This window comes from Camelina sativa, chromosome 6 (assembly GCF_030686135.1).
Source record: "Camelina sativa cultivar CO46 ecotype springtype chromosome 6, ASM3068613v1".
In the NCBI taxonomy this organism is placed as follows: Eukaryota; Viridiplantae; Streptophyta; class Magnoliopsida; order Brassicales; family Brassicaceae; genus Camelina; species Camelina sativa.
The window spans coordinates 22,272,739-22,294,029 of NC_141885.1; the positions used below are offsets into that span (position 1 = coordinate 22,272,739).

At 39.6% G+C, this 21,291-nt stretch overlaps 7 protein-coding genes, 2 non-coding genes and 1 pseudogene across 16 annotated transcripts; 6 read left to right on the forward strand and 4 right to left on the reverse strand.

Annotated features, from left to right (window-relative positions):
* Nucleotides 1-104: 104 nt before the first annotated feature.
* Nucleotides 105-3,626, forward strand: LOC104792251 (vacuolar-sorting receptor 5). Of its 2 annotated transcripts, none has more exons than XR_015559349.1 (12): nucleotides 105-864; nucleotides 1,096-1,782; nucleotides 1,866-1,954; nucleotides 2,022-2,091; nucleotides 2,166-2,249; nucleotides 2,334-2,410; nucleotides 2,487-2,587; nucleotides 2,683-2,765; nucleotides 2,843-2,906; nucleotides 2,994-3,122; nucleotides 3,198-3,304; nucleotides 3,382-3,626. XR_015559349.1 is itself a non-coding variant. In XM_010518361.3 (12 exons), exons 1-12 carry the CDS (start codon nucleotides 552-554, stop codon nucleotides 3,463-3,465), a joined length of 1,869 nt encoding a protein of 622 aa, XP_010516663.2. In that variant the 5' UTR covers nucleotides 105-551; the 3' UTR covers nucleotides 3,466-3,626. The 2 variants fall into 2 exon arrangements, 1 of the variants encoding a protein (XP_010516663.2); XM_010518361.3 differs by having other exon boundaries at nucleotides 2,506-2,587.
* On the reverse strand, nucleotides 3,607-3,680 carry TRNAT-AGU (transfer RNA threonine (anticodon AGU)). Its single transcript has one exon. It is a non-coding gene; the product is annotated as a tRNA-Thr (tRNA).
* A 521-nt stretch (nucleotides 3,681-4,201) lies between these two features.
* Nucleotides 4,202-6,078, reverse strand: LOC104792252 (cationic amino acid transporter 5). The gene has a single exon (XM_010518362.3). It carries the CDS (start codon nucleotides 6,076-6,078, stop codon nucleotides 4,369-4,371), a length of 1,710 nt encoding a protein of 569 aa, XP_010516664.2. The 3' UTR covers nucleotides 4,202-4,368.
* A 174-nt stretch (nucleotides 6,079-6,252) lies between these two features.
* LOC104792253 (uncharacterized) lies at nucleotides 6,253-9,003 on the forward strand. The gene has a single exon (XM_010518363.3). It carries the CDS (start codon nucleotides 6,564-6,566, stop codon nucleotides 8,742-8,744), a length of 2,181 nt encoding a protein of 726 aa, XP_010516665.1. The 5' UTR covers nucleotides 6,253-6,563; the 3' UTR covers nucleotides 8,745-9,003.
* Nucleotides 9,004-9,054: 51 nt separating this feature from the next.
* Nucleotides 9,055-10,127, forward strand: LOC104792254 (phosphatidylinositol N-acetylglucosaminyltransferase subunit C). The gene has a single exon (XM_010518364.3). The coding sequence runs from the start codon at nucleotides 9,186-9,188 to the stop codon at nucleotides 10,095-10,097; it is 912 nt and encodes a 303-aa protein (XP_010516666.1). The 5' UTR covers nucleotides 9,055-9,185; the 3' UTR covers nucleotides 10,098-10,127.
* Nucleotides 10,128-10,265: 138 nt separating this feature from the next.
* TRNAL-CAA (transfer RNA leucine (anticodon CAA)) lies at nucleotides 10,266-10,349 on the forward strand. The gene has a single exon. It is a non-coding gene; the product is annotated as a tRNA-Leu (tRNA).
* On the reverse strand, nucleotides 10,345-11,433 carry LOC104699239 (RING-H2 finger protein ATL38-like). Its single transcript, XM_010414572.3, has one exon. The coding sequence runs from the start codon at nucleotides 11,431-11,433 to the stop codon at nucleotides 10,447-10,449; it is 987 nt and encodes a 328-aa protein (XP_010412874.1). The 3' UTR covers nucleotides 10,345-10,446.
* On the reverse strand, nucleotides 10,345-13,679 carry LOC104792255 (E3 ubiquitin-protein ligase ATL9 pseudogene; annotated as a pseudogene). Its single transcript, XR_015559350.1, has one exon. The product of XR_015559350.1 is annotated as an E3 ubiquitin-protein ligase ATL9 pseudogene (transcript).
* A 1,213-nt stretch (nucleotides 13,680-14,892) lies between these two features.
* On the forward strand, nucleotides 14,893-16,748 carry LOC104792256 (thioredoxin O1, mitochondrial). The gene is made up of 6 exons (XM_010518368.3): nucleotides 14,893-15,408; nucleotides 15,571-15,636; nucleotides 15,741-15,791; nucleotides 15,884-15,963; nucleotides 16,275-16,319; nucleotides 16,422-16,748. The coding sequence occupies exons 1-6, from the start codon at nucleotides 15,156-15,158 to the stop codon at nucleotides 16,518-16,520; spliced, it is 594 nt and encodes a 197-aa protein (XP_010516670.1). The 5' UTR covers nucleotides 14,893-15,155; the 3' UTR covers nucleotides 16,521-16,748.
* Nucleotides 16,749-17,013: 265 nt separating this feature from the next.
* On the forward strand, nucleotides 17,014-21,287 carry LOC104792257 (UDP-N-acetylglucosamine diphosphorylase 2). 6 transcript variants are annotated; one of them, XR_015559770.1, is made up of 15 exons: nucleotides 17,014-17,627; nucleotides 17,812-17,866; nucleotides 17,952-18,103; nucleotides 18,744-18,783; nucleotides 18,963-19,055; nucleotides 19,140-19,255; nucleotides 19,345-19,419; nucleotides 19,536-19,575; nucleotides 19,666-19,748; nucleotides 19,842-19,919; nucleotides 20,028-20,166; nucleotides 20,351-20,418; nucleotides 20,494-20,608; nucleotides 20,714-20,870; nucleotides 20,972-21,287. XR_015559770.1 is itself a non-coding variant. In XM_010518370.2 (15 exons), the coding sequence occupies exons 1-15, from the start codon at nucleotides 17,427-17,429 to the stop codon at nucleotides 21,067-21,069; spliced, it is 1,512 nt and encodes a 503-aa protein (XP_010516672.1). In that variant the 5' UTR covers nucleotides 17,255-17,426; the 3' UTR covers nucleotides 21,070-21,287. The 6 variants fall into 6 exon arrangements, 4 of the variants coding, with proteins under 4 accessions (XP_010516672.1, XP_010516671.1, XP_087310580.1 ...); XM_010518370.2 differs by having other exon boundaries at nucleotides 17,255-17,627; nucleotides 19,143-19,255; nucleotides 20,028-20,171; XR_015559771.1 differs by having other exon boundaries at nucleotides 17,317-17,627; nucleotides 19,143-19,255.
* Nucleotides 21,288-21,291: the final 4 nt, after the last annotated feature.

Consider the following 21,291-nt stretch of genomic DNA (forward strand, 5'->3'; position numbering starts at 1 on the left):
GTGCAAATAGATATTTGCGCACCATTCAACTCACATGGCTCGTGTGGGGTTTGTTCTCTTTGTTGTATTTTGTCTATTTGAGGCACTCTTTTTTTTTTTTCTTTGACTTTATATTTTACAATTTATACACCGACGGACTCCTCGATTTTTGTTTTTATACAAAGCAATACGATATTTTCTTAAATTGGGATCTTGTTTTGTCCAAAAAAAAAAAATTGGGATCTTGTCCAATCTTAGCGAAGCAATTTCCTTATAAAATGGGCTTGTAAAGGCCCATTAAATTATCAGTTAACGAATCGTTTTGGTCCATTTGGATGTCTTAATAAGCACGACTAATTTTATTTTTTATTATAAATTTGCCTCGTTAATTATTTGGTTACAGAGACACTAATCATCAGAAAGAACATTCGAAATAGTTAGTCGCAGAGTCATGGTAGCTCCGCTGACTTTGCCAACTCGTCGTCACTTCCGTAGCCATTAAGCTGAGCTCAAATTTTTCCTCGAGAAAAAAAAAACAGACTCTGCAATTTGTTATTTTTTCCTCGAGAAGAATGTGTCCTCCGAGTAAAAAAGGAGCTGTCTTGGGCCCCTTGGCTGTGATTCTAGCGTTGACCATGGTGGTGGTGGTCAACGGGGTTTCAGCGAGATTCTTCGTGGAGAAGGGTAGCTTGACGGTACTTAACTCATGGACAATGGGAGGTAAGCATGACGCAGCCATCGCAAACTTTGGTCTCCCCAACTACGCCGGTTTCATGATCGGCTCCGTTGTCTACGCCAGCCAAGATGCTTACGGATGCGACTCTTTCAACAAAACCTTCAATCCCAAGTCTCCTTATCCCAAAATTCTCCTCATTCATCGTGGAGGTACAATTACAAAGAAAGTTCTGTAATTGGGCTTTTGCTTCGATTAAATTAGTAAAAAAGTTAAGCAATTTTGACTGTTTCATCAAGAATCTGGTTTTTTTTTTTGGTTAACATTGTGATTGAAGTTTGAAACTATTTTGGTTTTGATAACATTGTGATTGAAGTTTGAAACTGTTGTGATCGATTTTGAGGGTTTGTGAATTTGACTCTACTTTCCTTTTTTGTTTCTAGTGTGTAACTTTGCTACGAAGATATGGAATGGGCAACAAGCCGGTGCAGCGGCTGTTCTTGTAGCAGATAACATTGTTGAGCCATTGATAGCAATGGATTCAGCTCAATATGAAGATTCTGACTTTATAGATAAAATCAACATCCCATCAGCTTTGATCCTTCGCTCTCTCGGAGATAGTCTCAAGAAAGCTCTGAAAAGAGGTGAGGAGGTCATCTTGAAGATAGACTGGAGTGAGTCTATACCAAACCCTGATGAAAGAGTTGAGTATGAGCTATGGGCTAATACTAATGATGAATGTGGTGTACACTGCGATAAACAGATAGATTTCATAAAGAACTTTAAGGGAACAGCTCAAATTCTTGAAAAGGGCGGTTTTACTTTGTTCAGACCTCATTACATTGCTTGGTTCTGTCCCAAAGAGCTTCTACTTGGCAACCAATGTCAGAATCAGTGTATAAACCAAGGGAGGTATTGTGCTCCTGACCCTAAGCAAGACTCTGAAGATGGATATAATGGGAGAGACGTTGTTTACGAGAATCTGAGACAGTTATGTGTTCATAGAGTAGCTAAGGAAAAGAACACTTCTTGGGTCTGGTGGGATTATGTGACAGATTTTAACATCAGGTGTTCTATGAAGGAGAAGAAATACAGCAAAGAATGCGCAGAAACTGTCGTGGAATCTCTCGGTAATAAAGGCCTTTTGTTTTCCTGAGAGATATCACAATCTGCTTGCAACTCTTTCTTTAACAGTGTCAGGGCCTTTTCTTAGGGTTGTCTCTTGAGAAGATCAAGAAATGCATTGGTGATCCTGATGCTGATGTAGAGAATGAAGTTCTAAAAGCTGAGCAAGCTTTTCAGGTTCGCGGTCACTTTCAAATTCACCGAGCTGTTTATTCTACTCTTTTCATGACATTGTGAAGTACAGTTAGGGCAAGAGAATCGCGGGGTTGTCACAATCTTTCCAACATTAATCATCAACAATGCTCAATATCGTGGTAAGCAGCTCTTCCTTCTCATAGATCATCAAAAAGTTTGAAGATTATACAATCTTAATGTGTTCCATGATCAGGTAAATTGGAGAGGACCGCAGTGCTGAAGGTTATATGTTCAGGATTCAAGGAAAGAACCGAACCTTCAATATGTTTAAATACAGGTCAAGTCCTTTTCCTCGAGTAAGATAGTCGTATTCTGTGACAAACATACTAAAAAAAATCTTCTTGAATCTTATTCTAAACAGATATAGAGACCAATGAATGTCTTGAAGCAAATGGAGGATGTTGGCAAGACAAAATATCCAATATAACGGCTTGCAAAGTATATAGTGATAACGAGCCATATAACAATACTTTTATCGTTCTAGAATCTATTCTATATCATCTCTTCTTTATAGATTACATGAATTTTATCAGGACACATTTAGAGGAAGAGTATGCGAGTGCCCTGTTGTGAATGGTGTTCAATACAAAGGAGATGGTTATACCTCCTGCAAGCGTATGTTTTTGAAACTTCCTTTTTAATATATCTCATTGTACACTTTTTTTCACTGGTCTAATCAAAAGTTCTTTGTTTCTCGTTCTTGATTACAGCTTTTGGACCTGCGCGATGTTCAATGAACGATGGAGGTTGCTGGTCTGAAACTAGAAAGGGTCTAAATTTCTCTGCTTGTTTGGTTAAGTAACTGCTGCTTTTTCTCCCACTTTGCTAAATTTTGAAACTTTTTCTGACTTATGTATGTGTTTGATGTAGAACTCGGAGACATCAGGATGTCGTTGCCCTCTAGGCTTCCGTGGAGATGGTCTGAACTGTGAAGGTGAATTCTTTTTGACAATTTGTCATAGTAAAATCGAGTTTCTTTGACATTGCCTCTCACCGATAAAAATTGCTTCATCATGACTAGACATTGATGAATGCAAAGAGAAATCAGCTTGCCAATGTGATGGCTGCAAATGCAAGAACATTTGGGGAGGATATGAATGCAAATGTTCTAACAGTAGTCTCTATATGAAAGAAGAAGACACTTGTATCGGTATGTTCATGTAAATCTTTTTCTGATATCACTAGGAAAAAATCCCAATGTTTATATTTGCGCCGGCTTGTGCAGAAAAAAGAAGTGGATCAAGAAGTAGATGGTTGTTCACAATTGTGGTTCTAATCGCCATTGCAAGCATCTCTTTAAGTGCTTATACATTCTACAAGTACCATGTTCAGGTAATGTCACTTTGCCACTTAAGACATTTCTTATGCATCATCATTCATCAAAGTCTGACTGTCCTTTCTCTATGCAGTCATACGTGGATTCAGAGATCGCGTGTATTATGTCTCAGTACATACCACTCGAGAGCCAAAGCATCAACCAAGACGCTAAGTAAGTAAGAACTCTGCTTGCCTGAAAATGAAGATTGTTGAATCTTGGTTGTAATATAGGGGTCTTTTTTGTAAAGAATCAATTTTTTGATGCGTTATTTAATGTTCTGAAAGTTATATGATGTAAAATAGAAAATAATAATAATTGCTTTCATTGAGAGTTGAACTCAAGACCTCCCGCTTACTAAACGGGTGCTCTAACCAACTGAGCTATGAAAGCGTTTGCACCACGTATTTTAGTTATTTCTATGATAAAATCGATGCTACCGTCTCTGCTCGTCTGATCCTTCAAGTTCAAATCGTTTCCACAATTTTGTTGTTTTTTAATTCTGGGTTTTGACCCTAGACCCTAAAAACTCGCATGAGTTTTGATCTAGCTTTTGAACGATAGTAGTTAAAGATATAAAGGGTTCATCATCCTCCTCCTGGTAAGTCTTTGTTTTCTTATCCTTCTGAATGATGTGATGTACCTTAATACCACTTGCGTTATACATTTTTTTGATCGCTGTACCTTTGTGCTAGTAAGTTGTAAGATTGGAATATGAAATGATTTGGAGATATAATTGGATGAGTTAGTAACTGATTTCAATTGGGAATTTCGATTCCATTTTTATTGCTTATGTGATTATTTTGATTGAGAGGGAAGAAGGATACAAATAAAAGAGTAAACTTTGGGTTAAAGTTGCAGAGCATTTCGAAAGTGGTTGATTTTTGTAACGAGGATGGAGCCTGAGAGAACAATTTTGCAGCACAGAGTAGACTTTCAGTTTGGATTCTATTTCATTGATGGATCAAAACTCCTTGTGAAAAAGCTTTTCTTTATGCATATTCACAGAAGATTCAAACTTTTATTGTTGCAGTCTTGCAGATTCCAGGGAAGATACCTTTTGGGGAGCTAAATATAGTTTCTAAGATTTTGGCACGGTTTGCTGATGAGCCATATCGAATGTTGCATGAAGACCAAACAACAAATAGTAAACCAACATAGCTAAAGTGCAAACCCCAAACCTTATAAAAGCCTCAGCTCCCAAAGATCCCATGAGAAAGATGTTTGTTGCGATTGATAAGCACGGGAGCCATGGGACTAACGGTACGCCCCACACTTTCGGTGTTCTTTGCTGAGGGACGAACAAAACAATCCCCAATGTCCCCAAGAACCAGAAAGGAACTGTTATTGTGTATCCGATCCATGATCCCTTAAGCCGCATCCCCCAATAAGCTGAGGTCCCCATTGAAGAAGCAACAACGACTAAGAGACAGATGATAAGCTTAAGAAGATCAGCTCTTGGAGTAACTTCTCTCACGTAGTATCTCCTCACGAGTAGTGCGACAGGCATCATTGTGAAGATAAAGAGAATACTTATCGATAGGAGGCTTGACAAAACATCTAAACCCGAAAAGAAAGCGATTAGAGCACTTGGAATTGATACTAGGAGGTTAGCGTTTATAGGTGTTCCGGTTTTGGGATGGACGAGTGCAAATATAGGCGGTATCATGTGTGTCCGTGCGATGTGAGTAACATATCGCGCGTGTGCTAGTGCTGCTACTAAAAGAACTGTGGTCATTCCTTTGAGAGCACCAAGCGCCACCAGGTACTTTCCCCATTTCATTCCAACGCTCTGAAATGCTACCGAGTAAGCTGCGTTTGGATCTATATCTGTGTACTTCTGCATCATACTCAAGGATAATGCCATCAAGCAGTATATCATCGTTATTATCGACATTGAACCGAGTAACCCTATTGGTATGTCTCTTGATGGATTCTTGGTTTCTTCAGCCATTGTTGCTATGCTATCAAATCCTCCATACGCAAAGTACACAACTGCAGCTGCTCGGAACACTCCCTCAGGTCCATAAGGCAAGAATGGAGTCAGATTTGATGTGTCAGCGTGAATGAAACCCGCTACTATCACAAATAATATCACAAAAGTGTTGATAGCAGAAGCTATCCAGTTGAGCAATGATGTCTTTCGGGTGCTGATCGATGCGATTGTGGTTGCAGCGGCTATAACCACAACAGCTATTGGGTCCAAGAGATTAAAACCGGAACTGAGATCTGTTTTGATCCGTAGAGCGTTGGGTTTGCGATTCAGAAGAGTAGCAAAATATGAAGTCCAGGCTCTAGCAACAGCTGCAGTCCCAACTATACTCTCAAGAAGTATGTTTCCTGCGGTGATGAAGGCCGCAAAATCCCCAAGCTCAATCCTTAAATAGGCGAAGGAACCACCAGCTACGGGGACTTCCATAGAGAATTCCGTGTAGCAGAAGACAGAGAGCATAGCAGAAACACCTGAAACAACATAAGACAACACAATAGCAGGTCCTGCTTGTTCATGAGCTTCTTGACCTGTCAAAACAAAGATTCCAGCTCCAATCACTGAGCCGAATCCGAACCATACTAAATCCCACCATGTCAGACACCTTTTCATCTCGTGCTCGCTCTGTTTCTTGAGCTCGAACCGCTCGGTCTCGTCATCAGACCTACTAACCAACCTGTTCTTGAACCTGGAACATGTCTGAGACAAAGCAGCTCTGTAATTACCAAAGCTTTGAAAAGATTCCTCAGGGAAGAAATCTCTCTTGCTCCATCTCCAGTACCCTCTCTCTTCACCATCCATTTTATCTCTCTTGCTTCAAAGATTTTGTTAATGAAAGAGAGCTAAAGAAACACAATAGTTTGACTAGTAGACGGTTTCATACAATTCTTTTGTACTTTTGTAGCCTCCCTCTTCTTCCAATGACACGAAACTATCGTCAACTATACTGTCCATTCAATTAAACTCCCCACTTTTTAGATTTGCTTTCGTCATCTACACCACTCTCATTGTCTTTACTTGAGTACCTCAAGGTCCCCAACCTTGAAAATTCATAATTCAGTGCCTTTACACTTAGGGGACTGTAATGTAATGAATTTGCAAATTAGACCTTGAATGTTTCAAAAGTACCACCACATTTAGTCCCTATTCTCAATTTGTCTTTTTTTTTTTTTTTGAACAACTTCCTATTCTCAATTTGTCAACTTCAGTTTTATATTGGAGAACTCAAGGTTTTAGATATTTTCTTCCTGAAATCGAATTTGATCAGTGAGAGAGACGGAGGAGATATGGGTGGTCAGAAGAAAGGCGGCGCTAGGGTTTCAGAGGATGCGGAGGAACAGAGTCCTCAACGGTTGCAAGCAATTCTTCTCGCCGATAGCTTCGCCACAAAATTCCGTCCCGTAACCCTAGAACGCCCAAAGGTACTGTTACCAATAGTAAATGTCCCGATGATTGGTTACACATTGGCATGGCTCGAATACGCTGGGATAGAGGAAGTATTCGTGTTCTGCTGTGCTCATGCGATTCAGATTATCGAATATCTGGAGAAATCTGAGTGGTACTCTCACCCAAACTTGGTTGTGAGAACGATTGAGTCTCACAAATCTATCAGTGCTGGAGATGCTTTGCGTTACATGTATGAACAACAGGCTGAGACGTCTCAGATTCAAGGTGATTTCGTTCTCGTTAGTGGTGATACTGTGAGTAATATGCCACTTGCTGATTTGATTCAAGAACACAGAGAGAGGAAGAAGAAGGATGAGAAAGCTATCATGACTATGGCTATTAAGCAGTCTAAATCATCGTCACTCACGCATCAGTCGAGATTAGGAACTGATCAGCTTTTCATTGCTGTGGATCCTTTGACAAAGCAGCTTCTTCATTACGAGGAGGATAAGATTGATCATCCAAGAGGGTCAGTTTGCTTAGATAAGTCGTTGTTGGAAAGTAACCCTTCTGTTTTAGTGTCTAATGATATGCAGGATTGCTATATTGACATATGTTCTCCTGAGGTGCTTAGTCTCTTTGAAGATAACTTTGATTATCAACATCTCCGTCGTCATTTTGTTAAAGGTGTGCTTGTTGATGATATTATGGGTTACAAGATTTTCACTCATGAGATTCATTCGAGCTATGCTGCTAGGATTGATAATTTCCGAAGCTATGACACGGTTAGTAAGGATATAATTCAGAGGTGGACATATCCTTATGTACCAGATATAAATTTTAGTGGAAACCGCCCTCTAAAGCTCGGGAGACAAGGGATATACCGGGCTTGTGATGCTGTTCTGTCACGATCTGCTGATGTTGGAGCTTCTTCTGTCATTGGATATGGCACGAAAATTGGTGATGGGGTTAAGATCTTGAACTCGGTTATTGGGAATGGATGTTCGATTGGATCAAATGTCGTGATAGAGGGATCATACATATGGAACAACGTTACGATTGAAGATGGGTGTGAGATAAGGAACGCTATTGTCTGTGATGGGGTGAAAATCAGAGCAGGAGCTGTTCTGGAGCCTGGTGTTGTTTTGTCTTTTAATGTTGTAGTTGGGCGGGACTTTGTTGTGCCTGCATACTCCAAGGTTTCCCTACTTCAACAGCCAACGACAGAAGACAGCGATGAAGAGCTGGAATATGCTGATAGTAGCAGCGGGACTGCAGATCATTTGTCAGGCCTAAATTTGCAAATGGAGTCCAAAGCATCTGAGCTTGGTCCTGATGGAGCAGGTTACATATGGGAAGTATGTGAAGGGGCTCATGATGAGGAGTGGAAGCATTCAGTTGCACCAATCCCCAAGGATAAACTTGCTGAGATTACTCAGGCCATAGACGATGATGACACCGATGATGAAAGTGTTGTCCCAACTTCTGGAGAGTTGAAATCTGATGCTGATAGTATTAACACTGATATGAATGATCCCAATGACGACTACTGTTACTTTGAGAAAGAGGTTGAAGGTACTGTCTTAAGGGCTGTTGAAGAAAACATCAAAGTGGACCTTGTAACTTTGGAGATTAATGGGCTCCGGTTGTCATACAACATGGAATCTGCAGATTGTGCAGGAGCAACATTCTACTCCATGATGAAACTAGCAGTTGATACTCCACACAACTCTGCTAGTGAGTTGTATAAAAACGCCGCGAGTATCATTACAAAATGGAAGGAGCTTCTTGGGTTCTATGTGAAGAAAATTGACGAACAGATAGAAGTGATTATGAAATTTGAAGAGATGTGCCAAGAACCTCCCAAAGAGTTGGGCCCTTTGTTTACACAAATCCTGCATCTTCTATATGACAAAGACGTGTTGCAAGAAGATGCCATCTTGAGATGGGCTGAAGAGAAAGCAGGCGCGGATGAAACTGACAAAGTATATCTTAAACAATGCGAGACATTCATACAGTGGCTTAAAGAAGCATCTGAGGAGGAAGATGAAGATGATGAAGATGAAGAAGACGATGACTGAACTGGTAAACATGAGTTGGATGGCTTTCAATTGATTGCCTCACATTTTGATTGATCATTTTACTTTTAAGAGATACTCTGTTTTTTTCTGTTATCATCAATAATCTTTTTTTTTTCCATGTCTTCTTCTGTTACTTCATGAGATGTTTTCTCATCTATCGAGTCTGCACATGTATGCGTTTGACGTATATTTTGAGTCTTTACTAAATCTCTTGTAATCGTCATGCAAGAAGAAATGTGTGTTTTATTTCATTTTCCAATTACTCCCTTTACTTTCTCTTATTTACAAATAATAGCATTACAATTTCACTAGATCTTCCCCTAGTTCCTGCGACGCGTTCTCTTCCTCTCGATTCGATCTTCTATCTTTAGACGAATCGGTGCTTGATCAAGGTTACGTAAGAACCCTAATTTTTGGATCCAAGAATCTAGAACCTCCCAAATGGAGAAGAATCTCGCCGGAGGCTCAATTTCGAGACCGAAATGGAGAAAAGTAGCTTACGGAGGGATGCAAATCGGATACGACGACAACTACACCGACGAATCATTCCTAGAAGAAATGGTGATGAACGCAAATGTGGTGAGGCGTGATTTGCTCAAGGTGATGAAGGACTCTGTCTCAATCTCTCAATACCTCTGCATCGTTGCGTTTGTAGTCTTGGTTTGGGTTCACACTCTTGAATCATCTTTGGACGAGAACTCGCTTTTGCTACTTGATCTCTCCCTCTTGGCATCTGGGTTCTTAATTCTCCTTTTAACCGAAGAAAAAATGTTGTCTTTGAGTCTCCTCTTGCGTTACCTCGTCAACATCTCTTTCTTCACCACGGGGCTTTACATCTTAGCTCCTATTTACCAGACGCTCACACGATCTATCAGCTCAGATTCGATATGGGCAGTCACGGTTTCGCTCCTCCTGCTTCACCTGTTCTTGCATGATTACTCTGGCTCCACCATTAGAGCTCCTGGAGCACTCAATACTCCGAATCTAACAAGTTGCATATCTGTCAATGCTTCAATCGTTGCTTCAGTCTTTGTTGCTTCACGTCTTCCTTCTAGGCTCCATGTCTTTGCTGTGATGCTTTTCTCACTCCAAGTCTTCCTCTTTGCTCCTCTCGTTGCTTACTGTATCAAGAAATTCTCATTTGGGTTGCATCTTGTCTTCTCCTTTGCTCTCATGGGTTTGACGCTTTACTCTATCTATGCTCTGCATAGACTCTTCTTCCTTGTCTTTCTTCTTCTTGTGCTTCTTGTCAATGTTGTATGTCCTTATTGGCTCATCAAGATGCAAGAGTATAAGTTTGAGATTAATGGTCCTTGGGATGAAGCCAAGCTTTGTTTCGACATTACAGATTGATTGATTAGTGATTACTCTCTTGATATTTTACTAGACTTGCCTCTCTTATTTTGTTTTGAGTCTCCCTATATAGTCTGATGTTAGATTTTGTGATGGTCAAGTTAATATAGTTAAACAATCATAACAGTCTCATGATATCAAACATATCGTAGTCAACTTGTCAACCAAGTCAGGATAGCCGAGTGGTCTAAGGCGCCAGACTCAAGTTCTGGTCTTCGTAAGAGGGCGTGGGTTCAAATCCCACTTCTGACAATTATTTTTCTATTATATGCTCTGTTTTATTTTTAAAAAGGTCATGTTCCAAACGCAAAACTATGTTGACAAAATACACACACAAGAAACATTTGCATTACACTCGATCATCTGGTAAAGTCTTAGACGGAGCCACCACATCTTTGCCACCGGAGGTGGACCATGCACAATCAGAGAAGGAGAAACTCACTGAACGCAGCGGCCGATTATTATTCCGTTGGTACGAGAAGACGCTCCTCTCGCTTCCGGCACTTCTGCTTCTGTATCCCTGCCGCGAGCTCCTCTCTTGAGGTAACACCAACGCCACATGGTCCACCCTCTTCTTCGTCAGTTGCGCCCGTACTTCTTCTGGTAACCGGAGCGTAAACCGGTCTAAATTATTTACCGGTTGAACCACAGAATGTCCGGTCGAATGCGATCTCGAGAATAATATCTGAGAGACGCGACAGTGTGACAACCTCGTTGACCATGACCGGTACGCTCTGTTTGCATTGGTCCACGTCACACCATCGAACAAATGCGCGTTTGCAGAATCCGAATTTGGATCCGGAATCAAGACGCTCCTCTCACCCGGTTGGAAGAAAAGATCCACACGACAAAGCGGACACGTGGAGTGATCAGAGAGCCAGGCATTTACGCAATCAGCGTGAAACACGTGACAACAACTAGGTATCAAACGCAGCGTTTCATCGTCTTCAAACTCACATAGACACACCGCACACTCGACTCCACCTATCCCGATCCTACGCTCCTTCACCTCAGAGTAGAGAAACGTCGGGAACGAGTTGATGATAGCCTCGTCGAGCCCGCGCGTCGCCGTAATACTCGTACGGGATTCATCGTCGGAGGAGTCTGTGAACGGGTTGATGATGGATTGTGCAGAGTGAAACTGGCGAGAAGTCCAACGAAAGCAAACCGAAGCCAAGCCGACAACGAAGATGGCGAATAGCAAAAGCGTGATTACTATGATGGCTAGGTCGATTGCTTTTGTCTCGGTTCCGCCAGGCTGCGCCATTACGTAATCTGATGATTCGTCCGTTACGTACTGGAGCAACACTCTTATTTTTCTCTCAAGAAATACCATATGATTTTCATGAACAGAAGTATACAATTAGTTGTCTTTGTGGTGTATATAAGACATATGGATAAACTACGAACGAAAGTATTCACTCTCAAATCTTACCTAGGCCATTTTTTTCTATTGGTTTTAATGTCTTACCTAGTAGGCCTTTTCTTAATATATATATATCAAACATTTAATATCAAAAAGGTTGACACAATAATTAGCTTGCCATAACCAAATTCAAAATAAGAATCTTCATAAATAGGTATATAATAAATATGCTTAATGCATAAAGCATGTGTGTTGACCAGTTTATTGATTTCCAAAAATCTTTAGTAAATTCTCAAATTATTCAGTATAATGCCAAAATTGCAATATGATCCAAGGAAAGAAAAGACTGATCTAATTTCACAAACGTGAAAAAAATGCACCACACCATTATTCCAGGCGAAACTAAACCATATTTTTTATTGGTACTGTATAGGTGTTTGTTTATACATCAATCTTTGTGAGATAGATGGAGTATTACATAGTGGACGATCTACTCAAATGTCACAAAAACAAGCGGAAGATGACGTGACTATCTAGCAAAAGTAACTTAGCGAGATACCTTTTAGTTCACCGTCACTTGCTATCAATTGTGTAAAACCCATTTGGTACATTTCAAAGATTCACGATCTCACACTTTTTTTCCCCTGAAACCATTAAACAATTCTTTTTTTTTTTTGACAAACAATAATTGTCATTTTTGTTGGGTCATGCTCAAACAGTCAAAAGTCAAAAAAGCGAATACGAGGCATAACAACATTTAATCCCAAAAACAAATTGTAAAAATAAAAAAAACAATTATTTACACTCGTTCATCCGGTCGGAGGCGTTCGAAAGACCGTTCACCAGCTTCAATCGCTGTCGGAAGATTCTTAGGCCCATCTCCGGAGCAAGCTGACCGGACAGAACCACTCCGAAAAGAGAATGAGAAAGACAGCGAATGCAGCCGTCGACCATTATTATAATTCTTCCGTCCGTACGAGAAGACGCTTCTACCGCTCCCGACGCTACCGCTTCGGTAACCACTCCGTGAACTCCTCGCCTGAGGTAATAACGCCACGTGTCCCATCGTCGTCCTTGATGTCTTCATCAGCTGGCGTCTTACATCATCCGGTAACCTCAACGTAAACCGGTCTAAATTCCCAACCGGTTGAACCAGCGAATGTCCGGTCGAGTGAGATCTCGGGAATAAAATACCAGTTATACGCCAGCTAGACAATCCCGTTGACTTTGACCGAGGCGTTATGTTGCTATTGGTCCACGTCACACCATCCAGCAAATACGCGTCCGAAGATTCCAAAACCCCCCTTCCTCTGTCAGGATCCATACCCGACGAAACCGTACCCGGGTCCGAAACCATGTAGCTCTCACTGCTACTACTCTCGTCGTCACCCGTTTGGTCGAGGAAAAGATCCGCTCTACAGAGAGGACACGTGGAATGATCGGAGAGCCAGACGTCGACGCAATCGGTGTGAAACACGTGGCAACAAGGAGGCATCATACGCAGCGTTTCGTCGTCTTCGAATTCGCAGAGACAAACCGCACACTCGGCACCACCTTGCCCGATCCGCACCGTCTTCACCTCGGAGTAAAGAAACGTCGGGAAAGATTCAATAGCCTCCGCGTCGAGTCCACGCGCCGTCGACCTCGTGATCCTGACAACGCGGGCCTCGGCGTCTGCGTCGGTGGATTGGAAGACTGAGGGACGTGAGTAAAACGGCGCGTTGCTACGACGACAGAAGATGGAGCCAAAGACCATGACAAAGATCACGATGAACAGAACCGTGATCACTATCACAACAGGATCGTTGGCTTTCGTTTGAGGTGCGGGTGGTGTGGTCTGACCGGATCCATAAGGAACGGACTGAAGCAAGAGCAAGAAGACGAGAAGCAAGACAAGGTTGCAACGTGTGATCCAAAGGCTGGAGTTTGTGTCGATGATCGCCATATGATGATCATCATATGTAAGTGAAGGAGAAGAAGAGGTTTTGTTTGGTGTGAAAATATAAAGGTGGTTAGAGAGAGTCAACGTCTGGGTTTGTGGAAACCCACGGAGGTGTAAAGAGTCGTTGCGTTACGGTGGATCATAGCACTTGCTTATTTTTTTTTTTTATTTTATTTTTTTTTTTTTTTGATAATCTTTATTAGTAAAGGCAATTTTATTTGATTTGATCTATTCACACCTTTGACTTTGAAGAAGTCTAGTGTATCCTTTTTGTACTTTTACAGCTTGGAAAGATTACATTACACCACTTCTAACGATGAAACATTTCACGTACGTCTGCAATTAGTGGTAACAATCTTTTTCGAAATTAATAGAAAATCTCAATGATTTAAGTTATACGTTCTTAACAAAATATATCTTTGTGAAAATAATAAATGGGGCTATATCTTATCTATAACTTAAAATCTTGTATAAATGAAACAAAGTTAATGGTTTAGTAAATCTTATCCATTAAAAGTTTTTGAAATAAATGTATTCTAAGTGGAAAACTACAATAGCAAGATTTTCTAATGCAGAATCATCACAAGTTATTTTTTCTTATTTTTTTTTAAAAGTTTCTATGTTTAGCTAATCTTTTTAGTTCTCTTTGTATTAAAGGATAATTAAATAAGGAGATTAAAATAGTTTAGGTGTATAAAATTGTTGAATAAATTGTGTTACTAGTAATAACCAAAATTGACATCTCAATACAGAATTGGCATCCGAAAGCTAACCTCGGACAATTCATATATGATAATAACGTATATAGTAATACTTAATCTTGAGCCATATATGAGTCCACTAGCGAGTATCATATATCGGACCATATATAAATTTAATAATTGCAAGTGTAGGAATCTAATTATTATTTTTGGCTATATCCAAAACAAAAATAAGTGTTTATCATTTGACATCGTGACAACTATAAACTTTCTATATACCATCACAATCCAATCAGCCTATGTAATTCACGACCATCATCATTGACTTAGATAATACAAAATTAAATATAGCAAAACTTATGAAAAATTTGATGTTAGTTATCTCGTGCGGGTTTCATCCAAAAACATTAACGAATCATGGAGTGTTCAATAATAGACCCAAGATCCAATCATTACTTTGTTGGAGGAGACACTTCAAAACCAAAACACAAGGAGACAAACAAATTTCATTAGATAAATGACGGCCAAATCAGTCTGCGATCTAAACTGCTCTATTTTTAAGGTGGATAACAAACCACTGTAGACTAATTCTATTTGTATGCAAAAGCGATTCACAGTTGATCATTGCAGTTTTATTTCTGTTTTATTTGGACCACACCATTACGGACTACATTTACTAAATGGTAAATAAAAAGCGATCCAGTCCGCATACATATTTGTTCGCCCCAGTCGCTACAACCATTCACGCCTTAATAATAAATTAATACATTATTCAAAATCTTAGTCATCACATCATTGTTGTTTATTTAAGTATATACGACGCCGTGTTTGTATAAATTTAAAACATCCTTTTAATTGGGGGCTGATTTAGAAATCGTTACTTTTATGAGGGTCATTTTGCAAATTCCATTTCCCAAGTTTTCTTTCACCTTCTCCGGCGAACCAAACCTTTACAATCGGGATTTCGAAAAACCCTAAATCAGCAAAAAGGGAGATCGTCGTCCGTCGATCTAAGAAAGCTCGAGTGTTCATCATCTAAACGAGGGATTATGAAGGTAAATTGGTCAATCGTCCGTCAGGTTTTTCACCGCCGGTTCTCCACTCTCCGGTCCTCGACACCATCTTCGCGATTATCCACTTTTTCCAGTTCCGTCGGACCTCTTATGTTGGCGCCAAACTCGTTGTCGTCGATGATCGCCAGGAACTCGTTGTTTACTGCCTCCAATACTGGCCGATCCATAGATTGTAACTTCTCAAGCACTTCTCTTCTCCACCGGAGAAGCCTCTGTTCAGAAGCTGGAGGTAATTGGTTCTGCGGGTTCTTGTGTATTTGCGTAAAGATTGGAATTTGCAATCTAGTATATGATCTAGGTTAAAAAACGAGACGGATGAGAGAAAAAAGTAATGAAATTGGGAATTCATTTGTGCTCAGAAATGAATATAATCTTGCAATTTTGATATTAGGTGAGAAAGGTGTTGTTATGGTGAAATCAGAGGAAGATTTCACCAGTGCAATGAGCAAAGCTCAAGGTAAAACATTATCGGATGTGTTATTACTTACTTCACACACTAAGTGAATGTGACTTCGTATGATTCTCTGCTTATGTTGTCTCTTCATGTTTATCTGTATTTAGATGGATCTCTACCCTCCATCTTCTATTTCACTGCAGCTTGGTGTGGACCATGTATGTTGTTTCTTCAGAATCTGAGTTTTGTTCTGTATAGATATTCTTTTTTTGTGAGTGCCCTTATTAGTTGGTGTTCCATTTTACTTCAGGCAGGTTTATCTCTCCTGTAATCGTGGAGCTTAGTAAACAATATCCCGATGTAACTACGTATAAAGTCGACATTGATGAGGTATGTTGATTTGTTCTGCTTTTGTCTATTGTCCTTGACTTTCTTTGAATAAAAACCTTCCCACAGTGTTTTGAGCTTCAACCAAAGAATAAGATTATTTGGTGTTCTGTATACAACTTGGCTCGCCACACTCTGTTTCAATGTTTATACCTACTTTCGTATGTGATAAGAGTTAGGGAGTAAAGATAGCTGAAACATACAATAATGTTCAAGCATCTTTTTACCGTTCTTTGATCAATAATCTTCTGTTCTCATGAACGTCCGATTAAAACTTAATTAACAAAGATATTATTTCTTGCATATATTTGTAGGGTGGGATTTCAAAGACTATCAGCGAGTTGAATATCACAGCTGTGGTGAGCTTCGTTACCTATTCTTTCTAGAACATAATTCTACATTATAAAATCAGCAGGAATGACTCATATGTTGAACCAATCTCATGACCATTTATGATGCAGCCAACACTTCATTTCTTCAAAGGAGGCTCGAAGAAAGGGGAGATTGTGGGTGCAGATGTGACGAAGCTGAAGAATCTCATGGAACAGCTCTACAAGTAACTGTTCCAGTAAAAAAGGTGTTGAAAACTTTGCAAGATAGTTTGAGACTGTGCAATCAAATCAATGTTAAACGTTTATTTCTTCCTTTTACAAGAACCAGGCCGATGTAGTTTTCTCCAAATATGGTTGGATGGTTCATATTGGTTAACCAAGGAACTGAGGGTGGAGAATGTATGCAAAATATGATCTCTTTTGAATAATAATTGCTGAATCCGTTGCCTTTTAGTATTTAAAGCGTTTGAAGTGAGATGTGATTACTTTTAGCAAATAATTGACAAAGATAGGAAAGCTCTGTATATCATAATAAATTTGACAAAGTTTTCAATATATATATATACAATAAAGTCGACAGTTTTCAATCTATGAAGTTCTATAATGTCCAATAAAATCGACAGTCGACACCCCCGACATTAAAATTTTGACTCTCTCTGCCATGGCTAAAAGCCTAAAACTGGTCCTATTATAAATGGGACGCTTTTGTTGGAAAATTGATGAGTACGCTGTAGAGTAATAAATGTGTAGGCAAACAGTGGAATCAGCCGAACAACTATTTGATCTGAAGAGCAAATAATTTTTTGGTCTACACTCTACAGTGTATAAAAGTAAGAAGGTATATATACAGTACGTACAATTATGTTTTGTTTTATATGGAAGTTAATTTCAAAGGAGTTGAAACCTACGGAGTCAAAGAGAGGGTTAGGCGAACAAACTGCCGGAGGAGGACTTTGGGCCTTGGAATGAGACAGGAAGAAGGGTATTATGGTCATTTACGATACTACTACTGTTCTGTTGTCTTCTTCTTCGTCTCTCTCTCCCCTCGCGCATCTTCAGTGCTATAAAACTAACCAACGCGTAGATTGAACATTTTAGAGTGAGATTTACGTTTGAAGGTTTCGATAGACGAAGATGATGAAGGAGCCAACAACGACGGAGATAGAAGAAATTGGAACTTCAGCTGTCACGACGATGCCTCCTCCTTCTCTGACGACGGGGTCACCTCACCAGGCGTTAGTGGAGAGGCTCAAGGATTACGGACAGGAAGATGTTTTCGCTCTCTGGGATGAACTTTCACCGGAAGAGCGAGATCTCCTCCTCAGAGACATCGAGGTGAATCGGAGAATTTACACAGTTCCTCCGTTTCATTTTCGAATTTTTTTTTTTTCATCTTAAATATTCCTCTACTAATTCAGCAAAATTAGCTGAAGATCCTACAAATTACTGTGAATCATTTTCTCAATTTCGCATTTGATTTGGATTATTGTAAGTGTGATGTGTCTATCTCATCTTCCAGAATTTGGATCTTCCAAGAATAGATCGGATCACCAGATGCTCCCTTCACTCTCAAGGTTCATCATCTCTATTATTGACCTCAAACCAAAAGTTTTCTTTGATATAGAGAATTAATCGACCTCTGTTTTTGACCTTATTTAGGGTTGCCAGTGGCTGCAATAGAACCGGTGCCGGAGAATTGTGTGTCAACGGTTGATGAAAGGACAAAGGAAGACAGAGAAAAATGGTGGAGAATGGGATTGAAAGCTATCTACGAAGGCAAATTGGGTGTGGTGCTTTTATCTGGTGGACAGGTACCTTTACTTTATTCTTGCAGTTTTGGGGTATTTTTCTGTTACTTTGGAAACAAAACATATTGATATGGCTCTCAGGCTCTAGGGTCCTTTTCTTGGATTACTTCTAAAAGATTGTTGAGAAGGTTTTAATGATTCTCGGATTATGGTTGGAATTGGGATGTGATTGCTGAAATGATGTTGGAATAATGCGTGATACCTACTCATATAATTGCATTTATAGATTTCTGTTACTTAAATTATTGTGGTCATAAAGGCTTTATGTGAGTAGTAATCATGACTACTTTTAAAATATCTAACCCGTCGGTGCTTTCTTCTAGATAGTGTGAACCACCTTATCATGAGAAAGAATGGTTATCACGTGACCTTAAAGATGCTTTATAGGATCTTGTTATCTTCTTTTCATTTACTTTAGCATTTCATACCTTGAGAATAATTTTCTGTTGGTATTGATGGGAGTGTAATTACCTGCAGTTGTATGATATAGTTGGCCAATTGAACAAGATTAAAGAGGGGAATTACTACTTTCGTATAGGTTTTGATTGGCTCTTTGATCCACATTGTAGTGATTGTTGGTACATTCATTGAAAGAAATGAAAATGCTCATGAAATGATCTGGTTACAAAAATAAAATTTGTAGGGGACAAGACTTGGAAGTTCAGATCCCAAAGGGTGTTATAGTAAGTAGTTCTCATTTTCAGCTCTGTTTTTGCCGTACGTCTTCTATATATTGTTGCATATTGCCTTTTGCAAGTTCAGATTCTCTTATTTTAGCAAATGCGACATATTCTATAACATTTCTATGTTTACTGTTACCTCTATCTTTTGTTACCTTACTAGATTAGTTTTATTATCTTAGATATCGGACTGCCATCTGGGAAGTCACTTTTTCAGATTCAAGCTGAGAGGATACTGTGTGTCCAAAGACTTGCTGCTCAGGCAATGAGTGAGGGTAAAGTTTACAACTCTGCGTTTTATTTTTCCTTACAACGATACTACCATTAGTACCTTGTTTCACATAACTTTTTTCCTGCAGCAGGTTCAACTCGCCCAGTTACAATACAGTGGTATATAATGACCAGCCCATTTACTCATGAACCAACACAGAAATTCTTCGACAGTCACAAGTATTTTGGCCTTGAGCCAGATCAAGTAAGAGGGTTCTTAGCTGTAACGTTTTCTGCATTTCTATTGTTTTCTTCCTTGTGTGCGGAGACCAATATTGATCCCGATCTCTGCAGGTCACCTTTTTCCAACAAGGAACCCTGCCTTGCATTTCAAAGGATGGCAAGTTTATCATGGAGACACCTTTTAGTGTATGTGTCTTCAAAGCAAGCTGAAATAAGCTTAGATGCTGGTTCTTGAGGTTTATAGTCAGTTACTGTTTATTCTTAAAGACATTGGCCTTATGAATTTCATTCTGTGTGACTAGCTAGCCAAGGCTCCGGATGGGAACGGGGGAGTTTATGCAGGTATATATTCTCTAGTCCTTCTTCTCTAGTTATAGGAAATACTATCTTCAGCATTTTCTGTTTATCAGAACTTTTTCTATGTTTATTCAGCTCTCCAATCGTCAAGGTTGTTAGAAGATATGGCTTCGAGGGGGATTAAGTATGTGGATTGCTATGGTGTTGACAATGTTCTGGTTAGCTCTTTCAGTGCTCTCAAGTCTTTATTTGTGTACTTTCTCGATTCTTCTCGAACTATTAAAACGATAAACAAGAATCTTGGAAATCAGGTTCGAGTAGCTGACCCTACTTTTCTGGGATACTTCATAGACAAAGGTGCAGCTTCTGCTGCAAAAGTAGTGCGCAAGGTATATCCAGAGAACTTTCTAATTAATTGGTTCAACAAGCTAATCATCAATAATTTTTCACTTTCTAGCAATTAGTTTTGACAGAGAAGTTTGTTGTTATGAAAACAGGCATATCCACAGGAAAAGGTTGGAGTATTTGTAAGGAGGGGAAAAGGTGGGCCTCTGACTGTAGTTGAGTACACAGAGCTTGACCAGTCTATGGCTTCTGCAACTAATCAACAAACAGGACGTCTTCAATTTTGCTGGAGTAATGTAAACTTCTTTACAGGCTTTCTAAGTTATACCTATGACCATTGTTTCTGGCATTATTGCTATTGCTCCACTTCTATGCAACTTAGACATTGGTTATTTCAAAAACCTGTAAAAACAGTGAGTGCTGTTATGGAAGTGGCTATGTGTTCAAGTTCCTAATGAATGTCAAAACGTTGCAGGTGTGCTTACACATGTTCACTTTGGATTTCCTTAATCAAGTTGCGAATGGGTTGGAAAAAGACAGCGTGTGAGATGCTTTTTACTGATCATGCAATATGAGAACATTTGACATATTCAGTAACTAATTTTAAAACTCTTCCAGTTACCATTTGGCGGAGAAGAAGATTCCGTCTATAAATGGCTTCACAGAGGGACTGAAACTAGAACAGTTCATATTCGATTGCTTCCCTTATGCTCCTTCTACTGCACTTTTCGAGGTACTGTTATGTCAAACTGTTATATTGTTTGAAACACATCAAAAACGAGATTCACATGATTGTTTGAATCTCAATTTTTTCTGCGGATTTTTCTTGTCTTTGTAGGTATTGCGGGAGGAAGAGTTTGCTCCTGTGAAGAACGCGAATGGGTCGAATTTTGACACACCGGAAAGTGCGAGACTCTTGGTTCTACGGCTGCACACACGTTGGGTCATAGCAGCTGGTGGATTTCTAACACATTCCGTTCCTTTATATGCAACTGGTAAAGAGCACATCCCACTCTTCTATTCATTTGACTTTTTTTAGAGGCCCTAAACCAAGTAAACCAAACTAAATTGAAACTACTAAATTAAAACCAAATAGGTGTGGAAGTGTCACCATTGTGCTCGTACGCGGGAGAAAATCTAGAAGCGATTTGTCGGGGAAGAACGTTTCACGCACCATGTGAGATCTCCCTCTAATCTTCTTCTTGCTTTCTCTTATTTGTTCTTGTAATTTGGCCATCTTCTCCCTTTTTATTTGGTGTTTTGATTCTCTATATATGAACTGTAATCGGCGAAGGTGGTCAATAGTAGTCTTTTTAAAATGTGTCACTCGTCATTATTGTAACAGTGGTGAAGGTCTTCAAAATTGTGATGCGTTACTCTTCATTATTTACAAGACATCTTGAAGTCAAAAAGCTC